At 41.5% G+C, this 12,913-nt stretch overlaps 1 protein-coding gene across 3 annotated transcripts in view; it reads left to right on the forward strand.

Moving 5' to 3' along the window:
* dennd5a (DENN/MADD domain containing 5A) overlaps positions 1 to 12,913 on the forward strand; it is a 31,254-nt gene that overhangs the window by 14,908 nt on the left and 3,433 nt on the right. For 2 of the 3 annotated variants that reach the window (XM_068730139.1, XM_068730141.1), the window contains 15 exons: positions 1,302 to 1,613; positions 2,935 to 3,150; positions 3,676 to 3,910; positions 5,449 to 5,599; positions 5,695 to 5,788; positions 6,485 to 6,616; positions 6,923 to 7,075; positions 7,176 to 7,263; positions 7,349 to 7,436; positions 10,283 to 10,411; positions 10,954 to 11,075; positions 11,167 to 11,312; positions 11,924 to 12,042; positions 12,135 to 12,316; positions 12,526 to 12,608. In XM_068730139.1, the coding sequence (XP_068586240.1) occupies positions 1,302 to 1,613; positions 2,935 to 3,150; positions 3,676 to 3,910; positions 5,449 to 5,599; positions 5,695 to 5,788; positions 6,485 to 6,616; positions 6,923 to 7,075; positions 7,176 to 7,263; positions 7,349 to 7,436; positions 10,283 to 10,411; positions 10,954 to 11,075; positions 11,167 to 11,312; positions 11,924 to 12,042; positions 12,135 to 12,316; positions 12,526 to 12,608 (2,250 nt within the window). The remainder of the gene's footprint in view (positions 1 to 1,301; positions 1,614 to 2,934; positions 3,151 to 3,675; positions 3,911 to 5,448; positions 5,600 to 5,694; positions 5,789 to 6,484; positions 6,617 to 6,922; positions 7,076 to 7,175; positions 7,264 to 7,348; positions 7,437 to 10,282; positions 10,412 to 10,953; positions 11,076 to 11,166; positions 11,313 to 11,923; positions 12,043 to 12,134; positions 12,317 to 12,525; positions 12,609 to 12,913) is intronic. The other variant, XM_068730140.1, reaches the window with a different exon arrangement.

Consider the following 12,913-nt stretch of genomic DNA (forward strand, 5'->3'; position numbering starts at 1 on the left):
TGCAGTAGTCCAGGCGGGAGATGACAAGAGCCTGGATGAGAACCTGCGCCGTCTCGTCAGTCAGGAAGGGACGAATCCTCCTGATGTTGTAGAGCAGGAATCTGCAGGAGCGTGTAACGGATGAAATGTTTGCCGAGAATGACAGTTGGTCATCCAGGGTCACACCCAGGTTCCTCGCAGTCCGAGTTGGCGTCACCACGGTATCATCAATGGTGATGGACAGGTCCCGGTGCGGGCAACCCTTCCCCGGGAGGAACAGTAGCTCAGTTTTGTCTAGGTTGAGCTTGAGGTGGTGTGTCGTCATCCACTTCGAGATGTCAGCCAAACACGCAGCGATGCGCGTCTCCACTTGGGTGTCACCGGGGGGAAATGACAAGACTAGCTGGGTGTCATCGGCATAACAATGGTAGGAGAAGTCATGCGAGCGAATAACAGAACCCAGAGATGTTGTGTAGAGCGAGAAGAGAAGGGGGCCCAGGACTGACCCTTGCGGAACCCCCGTAGTCAGCATGCGTGGTTCCGACACGGCCCCCCTCCAGGTCACCTGGTAGGATCGACCCGTCAGGTAGGATGCAAACAGGGAGAGTGCAGAGCCTGAGACGCCCATCCCCTCGAGGGATGAGAGGAGGATTTGATGGTTCACAGTGTCAAATGCCGCAGACAAGTCCAGGAGAATCAGGACAGAGGAGAGAGAGTTAGCTCTCGCGGCGTGAAGCAACTCTGTCACCGCAAGGAGGGCCGTCTCTGTCGAGTGACCCACTTTGAACCCGGACTGGTGGGGGTCCAAAAGGCTGTTTTGGTGGAGATAGGAAGACAGTTGGTTAAAGACAGCACGTTCAAGTGTTTTGGATAGAAAGGGTAGAAGAGAAACCGGTCTGAAGTTCTTGACATCAGAGGGGTCAAGTGATGGTTTCTTCAGAAGGGGGGTGACTCTGGCGGTCTTGAAGGCCGTGGGAAAGCATCCTGAAACAAGAGATGTGTTGATGAGGTGGGTGAGGAAAGGAAGGAGTTCAGTCGCAATAGACTGAAGAAGAGGGGAAGGGATCGGGTCAAGGGAGCACGTGGTGGGGCGGTTAGACGTAACAAGGTTGAGGACCTCGTTAGGGGAGAGAGGAGCCAGAAAGGGTAAGATGGGGCGTGGAGATGGGAGGGAGAGCTGTGGGGGCAGGATTGGACAGGGAGAGAGGGGCTGAGAGAAGGAGGATCTGATATCGTTTACCTTCTTAGGTAACCTACCTAGCTCAATATATTAGTTTCTTGTTTTCTCATGCTTAATTATTTTGTTCCTTGTCTTTATCCAGGCCAACTTGTGTTTTGTGGACATTGACAACCACTTCATTGAACTGCCGGAGGAGTTGCCCCAGTTTCCCAACAAGCTGGAGTTCATTCAGGAGATCTCAGAGGTGCTCATGTCCTTTGGCGTGTCTCCAGAGGGGAATATTCACTCCAGTGACAGCCAGGCCGAGTACTGGAGCTTCCGATCTGTCGACATGGTCTCTGACAAGCGCAACGGCAACGTGGCCTCGCCCCTCAACTCCTACCTGCTGAGGGAGAATGAAACTATCGCCAGACTGCAGGCTCTGGTCAAGAGGACGGGGGTCAGCCTGGAGAAGGTGAGAAATGATGTCATCTCGTGAATTAAAAGTGGGCTGCACAAATATATAATTAGACCTGCTGGTTGTGCCTGGAACTCAATCTTTAAAACAATTTTTTAAATTATAGTTTTCTATAATTGGTGCATTCAATGTAAAATCAGCCTTGCAAATATAGTTTTGAAATCCTTATATTCAGCAGCTCCATTGCAAATGAAAATACATTTTCAACTGGAATTAATTTCCTCTTTGCAAACCATATTTTGCCAGTTTATAAATTATGTAGGGATGGCATGATAATCGATATTGCTGCATGAACTGAAAAGACAGAAACGTTTATTGTATCATAAGGTTATTACCATCTTTACTGCAGTAAGGGACAATGAACAAAAGGGAGAGCCCTTCTGTTGTTTACATTTGATGTTTTTCATAAAATAATGATAATAACAGATATGTTAAGCTATTTTAATCGGGAATGTACGTAGATCCTCATCATATTTGAGTAATTATGGAGTTAATATGTATACTGACATATTTGTCTCCAAGATAATCGTATTGAGATTGCTCAGGAACTGTCCTACCATCAGTGTGTTGAGCAGCATGTTAATAGAACAGGTAGCTAACACAGTGGAGTCAGGAAGATGTTTTGCTATCTATCCAAGAGATTTCATCAGCTCAGAACATCAACCAGCTGCCTTTGAAATGCTGCTGGTTGATGTCTCACAGCTCCGATGACAGAAACCCCTGTAGTTGCCTCATTTCACTTGAGTGTCTTACAAACGATGAAATACTCTCTCGAAAGACTGATGGATGAGGAATAAGCTGCTAATTAGAGAAAGTCTCTGTATGTGCAGCCTAATCAGCTTATGCACTAGTGACCGCATTGCTTTCCATGAACGGATTAGCTCATCGTCTGTGGATAGTTTCCCCTCCCAGCTATGAGGTCAGACCTCCCTCATAAGTAATCTTATCTAAACTCACTGCTGAGTTTAAGCGAACAAAGCAGTGGTTGAATAGATTCTTGGGTCACGTCATTGGTTTGCGACTTTGTTTTACAGTTAGTGGTTATGCTCTTTGTTATTGTAGCCCCCCCCCCCCGGTCAGGCATCTGTCCAGCTGACCCACTGACATGCTAAAAAGAAGTCAGTTTGCTTTGGATCATGAATCAAAACAGATGACTTCCTTTCCCATAACCCTGCTGCTTCATCGGCAGCGTCTGATAACAGTCAGACAAGATAACATGAAAAACACTGTTCTGCTCACACTTCTTCTTGTTTTCTACCCTTTCTTTATGTTGGTATTTCTCCCTGTGTGTTTGTTAATGGATGCTCATGCACATCAGCTGGAGGTGAGAGAGGATGCCAGCAGCAATAAGGACCTGCGGGTTCAGTGTGATGAAGAAGAGCTAAAGATGCACCAGAGCAACATCCATGTGCGCGAGGTCTTCGCCAACCGATTCACCCAGATGTTTGCCGACTACGAGGTGTTTGTGATCCAGCCGAGCCAGGACAAAGAGTCCTGGTTCACCAATCGAGACCAGATGCAGAACTTTGACAAGGTAAAGTGATATATATGTGTGTGTGTGTGTGTGTGTGTGTGTGTGTATGTGTGTGTGTGTGTATATATATATATATGTGTGTATATATATATATATATATATATATGTGTGTGTGTATATATATATATATGTGTATATATGTGTGTGTATATATGTATATATATATATATATATATATATGTGTATATATATATATATATATATATATATGTATATATATATATATATATATATATATATGTATATATATATATATATGTGTATATATATATATATATATATATATATGTATATGTGTATATATATATATATATATGTATATATATATATGTATATATATGTATATATATGTATATATATATATATGTATATAATATATATATATGTATATATATATGTATACATATATATATGTATATATATATATGTATACATATATATATAGCTTGTTAATAGCATAGTATAGTGAAGGGTATTATTTTTCCATGTGACATTAAATTCCACTCTTTTAATTTGTGTGTGCAGGCCTCCTTCCTGTCTGACCAGCCAGAGCCCTACCTGCCCTTCTTGTCACGTTTCTTGGAGACGCAGATGTTTGCCTCCTTCATCGATAGTAAGATCCTCTGTCATGATGATGAGGAGAAGGAGCACACGCTGAGGGTGTTTGACTCCCGTGTGGATAAGATTCGCATGCTGAACGTGCGCACGCCCACACTGCGCACCTCCATGTACCAGAAGTGCACAAACATCGAAGAAGCAGGTAAGGAAAAAGATCAGCCCTCAAAATCCTTGAAAGCTTTATGGATTACAGAGAAATAACAAGATACTTTTAGAATATTTTGATGCCTTAAAAGTCTCAACACTTCCTAACTCTGTGATTGGTTTGCACTGATAGAGCCACAGGTTCTAGTTTGAAAATGAATAGTTTCACCATAGAATCATAACATGAGACGGTAAAACAAAGAAGCCTCTGTAATGTTTAATTGTGACCCTATGTGAAGCCAAAACTGTTCAAATTTAAAGTTTTGTCAACGTAATTAAAGAAGACCTTAAAACCCCTTTAATTTGAGTGTGGTCATAAGTTAATTTGAAGGTGTGAACCTCTGACAGACTTGGTGATTCGCTCTATTAAGTGAACTGACTGGTAATCAGCAGACATCCTGCTTACATAGAGTTAATCTGATTCTGTCGCTCCTGGACCTCGTGCCATTGGGCTCGGGAATGAAAAGACTCACTTTCGTAATATTTGCTCTCTTTTTTGTTTTACCTCAAACGTCTCCAGGAGGCAGCTCTCTGAGTGTCTGTGCATTACGTTAGGTACACTTGTAGAGGATTGATGGACTTTCTTTGGACTTGTCTGCATAGAAACTTTTTGCACTTTAACTCAGAACTCACTTTAACAGTGTTTTATTCTAGTTCGGACATGCTAAATGTCTTTTATTTACATATCACTCCAAATTTAAGAATCCTCTATGAGATCTTTAATGCATTGCAGACAAGTCAGTTTATACAAAGCTTGGAGAACATTATGTTGTTAACAATTAAAATCACTTTCGCTGATCTTCATGGTGGTGATGTGAGAACTTGCAGCATGAAGTTGAGTGGGTTAAATAACTCCTTTATAAGGAATGAAATATAAATCTCAGCTTGTCAAATTTTGTGTTCCGTACATTTTGGTGCTACGAATTTCATCTCATGCGCATGTTTTGTAAATTGTTTTGTTTATCTATTTAGGTTCTATTGTATTTCTCTAAACTCATTGGTGCTTTTGTTAACATGACTCATGAGTGGGTGGGTTGTTAATCAGGCATCAGAAAATCACTGTCTACAGCTGCATACATGGGTGTGTTTAAAGAACAAGGACTAAAAGAACTTCTATTCTGAGCCTTTATTCTTCTTTTTGTTCTGTGGGTGTTTGGGAGGAAATGTCTTTTTCTATTTAAAGCTGTTCTCTTTCTTCTGTTGTCAGTCGTTTGCAAAAAGAGAAAAGGGATAATTACTTGGTTTCTGACTAAGGGACATTTTAGTTATTTGGTTTCCTGATAATTATCCTTAAAAAGCTTCCCTCTCCAATCCTAAATGATTAATTGCTTGAGTAGATGCCTAGACAACGTGCAGAATTCATGAACAGATGATCTTATGAATTGTAACTTGTTAATATTCAGATTTTGTCCCAAAACCGACATGTTGTTGTCCCGAGGACTCTTAATCACTTGCGTCTTGAGAATGAAAGCACTATGATTTGGTTAAATTAACAAGATGAGCATGACGCATCCTGTAATCACATCTCGTCCTCAGAGAAAGCCATCGAGGTGAGAGTTATAAAGATCGACCACACCGCCCTGCACCCCCACCTGCTGGACATGAAGATCGGTCAGGGACGCTACGAGCAGGGCTTCTTCCCCCGACTGCAGTCTGATGTGCTCTCCACCGGGCCCACCAGCAACAAGTAAATATTTCACATTACTGTGACATCAAAAAAAAAAAGTGTATTTAAAATGAACTATATTAATATGTGAGCTTGACGGCTGTTTTGTGTTACAGATGGACCAAGAGGAGTGCTCCGGCCCAGTGGAGGAGGAGGGATCGACAGAAGCAGCACGCTGAGCACCTTTATTTAGACAACGACCAGAGAGAGGTGAAGGGTCCCCACAGTTTGCTTTTCTTAGCTCATATTCATACAGATTGGCTGCCTCAGCTCTGTTGTCTTTGTTCATTTTGCATGACCTGTTTGCTTTTTTTTTTACTTCGCTCTCACACTTCTGGTCACTTTCTCCTTTCTCTGCCTCTCTTGCACTCCCGCTCACGTTACTCTCAGCATGTAGAGTGTTTGTTTCCGGAGCTGCAGCTCCTGCTGTTTCTTGACTACTACTGGCTCTCGCAGTCCTTCAAGCCCTGTCTAAAGTCGGTGACTGTGGATGTGGTATGTGTTGGTTGTTTGTGAGGCCTTTAGCTGTCACACTGGGGCCACACAAACCTGTCCCCCTATGTGATCTTTACCTCCCTCTGCTTCCTTCACCACCACCAGCTGAGCTTTATTTGATGATCCATGTCACTTTCTAGAGCATGTCATGTTTGGGAACTCATAAAAATTAAATGATGCCAACATAATTAAAGGATATATTTTTGACATTTATTTCCAGATTATTGACATAATTTTATTGTAATTGGCTGAATTCAACATAGACTTTAGTTATTCTAGTAATCCTGGTTCCTATAGTAACCGTCACTAGTGACCTGAGTCCACCAGTAAGCTGAGTTTATTTCTCTGACAGAGTGTATCTCTGTTTCCTTTTGTGGTTAGCTTACTTAACTCTCTCTTGTCTTTCACTAGAAGTACATTCAGGAAGCCAGGAACTTGGGCACAACCATCAGACAGCCCAAGTTGTCCAACCTGTCACCTTCTGTCATCGCTCAGACCAACTGGAAATTTGTTGAAGGGCTGCTGAAGGAGTGCAGGAACAAGGTTTGTGTGTGACTGACTGTGCTGTGGTTAGGGAATTAGCTTTGCTCTTTTTGCTGTGATATCTGATGCAGTATTTCAGTTGAAAAGCAATTCAGAATGAGTACTGCAGTGCAATAAAGTCACATAGTCACATAATGTAATCACAAAGGATAACAGATTGATTCACTTGAGTTATTTTTCCCACTGCACGAAAATAAATATCAGAATGTGTCAGTCTGACATTGGCAAAGAACAATCCAATGTTATTAGTTTGATGTCATTGTCAGCAGAACTTCAAGTAACCACAGTGTGTGTCTCTCCCTGCAGACCAAGCGAATGCTGGTTGAGAAGATGGGCCGGGAGGCCGTGGAGCTGGGTCATGGAGAAGTCAGCATCACCGGTGTTGAGGAGAACACTCTTATTGCGAGCCTCTGTGACCTCCTGGAAAGGATCTGGAGCCACGGGCTGCAGGTCAAACAGGTCAGGAAAAACAACATCAACGGAGTCGCCATTTCACATGATTGATGAAACTACAGTGTTTTTCTCAGCGCAATTAATGACACTTAATAAATATTTGTAGGGTAAATCTGCCTTGTGGTCCCACCTGCTGCACTATCAGGAGAGCAAAGAGAAGAAAAATGCAACTCCAGGTTGTTTGGGACCTCCAGGTAAAGGCTGAAATCACCCAATGAACACAATTAATCATCAAATAACTGACTGCAATTACACATCCTTTTTTTTTTTTCACACCAGGTTTCATTCACGACGCAGAGAGACGCAAATCTGATGGTGGTGGATCAGCAATGCCGCCTCTTAAAGTCTCCCTGATACAGGACATGAGGTGAGGAGGACTACGGGTTATTATTAACTAATGAGATACTCGATAAATGATGATGGATGAAGTCTCGCCTGATTTCATTCAGAGGTCTCAAAACTGATTAGCAAACGCATTAGCTGATGGTCAATGTCACAGTAAAGTAAGTTGGACTAAGACTGACCCCTTGTGGTTAACTGTCAAACAAGAACTTCATGGACTTTTCTATGTTTCTATGTCTATGAGTGATAGTGGAGTCTGGATCAAAGGATTTTCAATGGGTCAATTTAATCATAATTTAAATCGGTTATAAAACCAACTGTTTTATCATTGGTTGCATTCAGTTACTCCACACGCACAGAGGAGGCAATTCTACAGCAATTTAAAAAAGTAGGAATTTTACCTGCGGACGAACTGCAATTAAATTTCGGTCAATGTTTGTCTGTTTTGGTTCAGTGACAAAAACCTGATTGAGATCTCATGTCCCAGATAAACAAGGGTTTCTTCATAGCTCTCAAAATATTACTAGATAAATGTGATGCTTCACAGTTTATTAGTTACAATGGCACTTTTTTCTGTTTTCCAGATTTGTATTGACTTAGTTAACTTCATGTAGTAATATATGTAAGTCTTATACAGAATGTATCTTCAGAAACCAGTAACGCCTCTGTAAAAGTCTGCTTTACCTGAGAGATCAATTCAAATAATGTAGGTAATCTCAGTAACAGAAAAAATGTAAACTGCCTCAACATTAATATTAGTAACTAACATTCAAGACCACTAGTATTCCAGAAACACATACATTATGCAAGATAGTACAGACTTTTAATATATTACATCATCACACAAATATCTGGATATAGCTTTTCCTGAAATTTGTGTTTTGGCTAACGTCTTGCAATTGGTATTATGAGCTTGATTTATAATAATATTTATATATAATATTATTTATTCTCTGGCATTTCTATCTATACTAGTGGTGCCATTACATAAAACAACCCTCTGTCCCTTTATCTTTTCTTGTAATATTTGGTCACTTTTGGTCTTTATGAGGTAATAACCACTAGTATAGATAGTGAGAGGTGGGAATGAGGGGAAAGAGAGAGAGGATGACGTGCAGCAAAAGTCCCCATCCAGACGTGAACCGACCAATTACACCAATCCACCATCCCAGACCCCTAGGCCAACCTGGTGCTCCAGTTTTCTCCAAATTGTCTACTCTATTATATTTTATATTCATAAAACACTCTGCCTTTCAACTACCCTCAGAGCAGCTCACCTGCATGCTTTAACACCTGGACCTGCGCGCGTGTGTGTGTGTGTGTGTGTGTGTGTGTGTGTGTGTGTGTGTGTGTGTGTGTGTGTGTGTGTGTGTGCGCGCGCGTGCGTGCGTGTGTGTGTGTGCGCGTGTGTGTGTGTGCGTGCGTGTGTGTGCGCGTGCGTCGTCATGTTATCTACCGTACCCAGTTGAGGAGTCGGGGCTTGTGTTGCTGGAAGGAGGGGCAGAGTGAGTCTGTGCAGCAGCACATTACTTCCAGCCTAATTACCAGACCCCCCCCCCCCCCCCCCCCCCCCCACCAGTCTGGCTGAGAAATAGAGGAGGGTTCAGCTCAGGGCACAAACACTCTTCTCTGCTCTGAAGATCGACCCTCCTCCACACTCATGTAAACGCCACGATCGTAAACACACTCCGTCACAGAAGCAACCACCAGCTTCCCTTAATGAGTTTTAATAATTGATCATATTGTCAACATTCTCTTCAAAGGCAGTAAAATATGTGTAACTGAAAATGATGAGTTGATATTACAGTTGCTCCCATTGTTATGTTCATCGGAGATGACGGCCTCTCATCTGCTTTACTCGTAGACTTAACAATATTAGTGCACATAGTAGATGTTTTCCTCTGTTGCCATGTAGATAACGAGCAGAGAGAAAAGTGGGTTAGTTGTGTGAGGGTGGAGACTGAGGGGGATGGAAGGTAGAGGAGGAGACATGAAGAGCTCTTAGCAGACGAAGCTTATGGCACAGGTGGAGTGGAAGGGAATGTGTCTGGACATCAGAGGCTCGACTGGGAGTGGTGACATGGGACGATGTCTGTGGTTAGAAACGCCTCTACAGAGGCACACTGAGTGTTTATTTGACTAAGGATACATATATCTACAAGGCAGAGTTTTTCAATAACATTTGTAGTGCCGAAATTATTTCTTTATCAATTCATTAGTTGATTATTTGTCATTTATCAATCAAAAGTACCAAATGCACTCCAATTGCAGTTTTTTCTCTGTTTTATTTGATAAAAAAATCAACTTTATTTGAGTTTTTATTTTTTTGGGACCGTTTGGAAAAAACAAGCAATATTATAATTTATGACGAAAAACTATTCTGAAAACTATTACTATATCTATAACTGTAACTTTTCACTATTGGAAATTGTATAGACTTTTTTGTTACTTGAATAAAAATTTTTTTTAGATGTCACCCCTGAACATTTGCTCGTCATCAAAATGTATAAATGTATTCATAAGACCATGGTGGCTCCACTGAGAGACTAAATGAAACAACAACCTCAATAAAAAGTTCTTGATTGATGTACTGATACGGAAATTAGCATTCATGCTCTTGTCAGAACTAAACCATAAACTGCATGAATATGTGCATCAACCACATTCTTTATTATCTGGCTAAATTCTGCATTTTAAGACATTTATTGGCCCATTGTTTTCATTATTAAACGTATTGCGGTGAATCAGACATACTGGCTACAAGATGTATCCTCCTGTAATTTTGTCATGACAAAAATTATCTTTTACTTTTATGTTTATGTATGATCACCGAACTTTGTCTGACCTCTCGATCTGTCTTTTTATCTGCAGACACATTCAGAACATCAGTGAGATCAAGACAGATGTGGGCAAAGCCAGAGCCTGGGTTCGCCTCTCTATGGAAAAGAAGCTTCTCTCCAGACACCTGAAGCAGCTGCTTTCAGAGCACGAGCTTACAAAGTGAGCGAAACAAGAGTCAAACTCTGCTGTCAGTTAAAGTATCAGTATCAGTTCACCACAACAAGTCTTACTACCACATTTACAAGATTGCGGAGTATCTTTTCCCACTTCTTCTACTTTCTTATCCTGACCTTCTTTCTGTGATTGTGGAGGAATGTCTGTCTCGTGTGAAATGAAGATGACGTGTGATCTACCCATTTATAATACATTAACTCCTTTGAAATTGCAAAGCATCATACTGTAGTCCACCGCAAGCATAAATAATTCACAGCTTTTTTTCATAATTGATATCTGACTGGTGAACTGGGTCAGGGGGATTTCTGTCTGCCTTTGTGACCTTAAATGTAATTTATTCTACTTCATAACAAAGAGTATTACATTTTGTATCCATTTATATTTATCATCTGTCATGATGCTGATAGTGTTGAAAATGTTTTTCTGTGGAGAAACTTTACTATTTAAAAAAATGATGAAAATCATATCATGTTGTGTTTCCAAGTATTATTTATTTTTACACTTTAATCAAACAATCTTCTTTTTAGAAAACTGTACAAGCGATACGCCTTCCTCCGCTGTGACGATGAGAAGGAGCAGTTCCTCTACCACCTCCTGTCCTTTAATGCTGTGGATTACTTCTGTTTCACCAACGTCTTTACGACCATCAGTGAGTGCTATTTTGAGGCCAAACAACACGACAACGCTGTCAATAAACTACCAGTTTTTCTGATGACATTTCTCTCCTCTCTGTCTCTCAGTGATCCCCTACCACGTAGTGGTGGTTTCCAGTAAGAAGCTGGGGGGCTCCATGTTCACAGCCAACCCTTGGGTGTGTGTTTCTGGTGAGCTGGCAGAGACCGGAGTCCTGCAGGTCCCCAAAAATACTCTGGAGATCACTTTCGAGGTTGGTGCTATTTCTTAGACAAAAGATAACTCTACTTTACCACAATTTTTTTTTTTTTTTTTTTTAGTTATCATTTCCGTTTGTTATTATAACAGTGCATTCCCCATAACTGCTGCTACAATCAGGAAACACAACAATACTACTTTTATGAAGTCTAACTAAGACTGAAACATGAGTGGTTAAGAGTTCAGCCTGGCAACCCAACAGTTTAAACAGCTTATCTAAACCACTTTTTTAGGGTAAAACTGAAAGTGAGCAGACTAAAAATGTCAGCAGAAATACCTCATTGCGCAGAAAATTGTGCCAATCTTAGACGTTGGTCTGTAAACTGTATTCGGAAAGCATTTTACCATTCGCCATTGTTTTCTCTTCCAAATAATATGTTTGGTAAAGTGGTGAAAAACCTGTACGATCATTTGACTGTTCTTTTTCCTGTTGAAAAACAAACCCAAAACTATAAAAATAGGACCAAGTTGTGATAAACCAGAATCGTCCTTCATGAATATGAGCTAATGTCTTGTGATTGTGAATAAGATGTCTTGTGATTGTGAATAAGATGTCTTGTTCGGCAACGTTTGACTTCACCATGCTTCTCTCTCTCTCTCTCTCAGTGCCAGAACCTGGGAAAGCTCACCACAGTGCAGATGGGTCACGATAACACGGGGCTCTACGCTAAGTGGCTCGTGGAGTGTGTTGTGGTCCGAAACGAGATCACGGGGCACACTTACAAGTAAGCTTTTCTTTGGAGAGAAATTCACCTCCTGTAATATTGTTTTGACCGCACCATTCTCAAAAAACGATGAACCAAAATGTGTTGTGCAGGTTTCCGTGTGGCCGGTGGTTGGGGAAGGGCGTGGATGACGGCAGTTTGGAGAGGATCCTGGTGGGAGAGCTGATGACCCCCAGCACGGAGAATGATGAAAGGATGTGCCGCACACCCCCGATGCAGCAGTCACCCGGGATGATGAGGAGGTTTGTGACCATTTCGCCAAACAGCAAACCAAGTAAGTTACTCAACTTCACAACCATACGTCACTTATAACTCCTAACGATAGCGCTGTTTGTTTTATACTGGCTGAGAAATTTGAGATTCAACTCAATCTTAGAAGCATAGCACAACAGTGTATCCACTTGTTCCTGCTCACTGATGCTTGAAATTATTGTATGCTTGTCTCACAGCATCTTTGTTTGCTTTTTTCCCCTCCTCATCCAGAGTTAAACACAGGTCAGATCCAGGAGGGAGTGGGAGAGGCCATCAATGGGATCGTGAAGCACTTCCACAAGCCAGAGAAGGAGGTGAGAGACAGCAGTCTAGACAGGCCCCATCATGTAGTTCTATTATTCATCACAAATAATGAACAGCAGCTTTCTGCTCTGTGGTCCCCAAGCCTCTCAGTAACTGAGGGCTATGTGGTGTAGTTCACATTGTTAAAGCATGTCATAGGAGAAGTCTTGCTGGTCTTCAGAAGTTGTAGAAGCAGACTGAGGGTTTCTGGCACAACTTCACCTACTTCCAAGGTGCATGGAGAAGGGAGTTGGTCTGAAGAGGTCATAGAGAACAACTTTACTGTTTAGACCACCGTGTTTCAGCTTGTGGTCTT

This window comes from Cebidichthys violaceus, unplaced genomic scaffold (assembly GCF_023349555.1).
Source record: "Cebidichthys violaceus isolate CVI_PGR_0920_01 unplaced genomic scaffold, fCebVio1.0.p SCAF_5, whole genome shotgun sequence".
Classification (NCBI taxonomy): Eukaryota; Metazoa; Chordata; class Actinopteri; order Perciformes; family Stichaeidae; genus Cebidichthys; species Cebidichthys violaceus.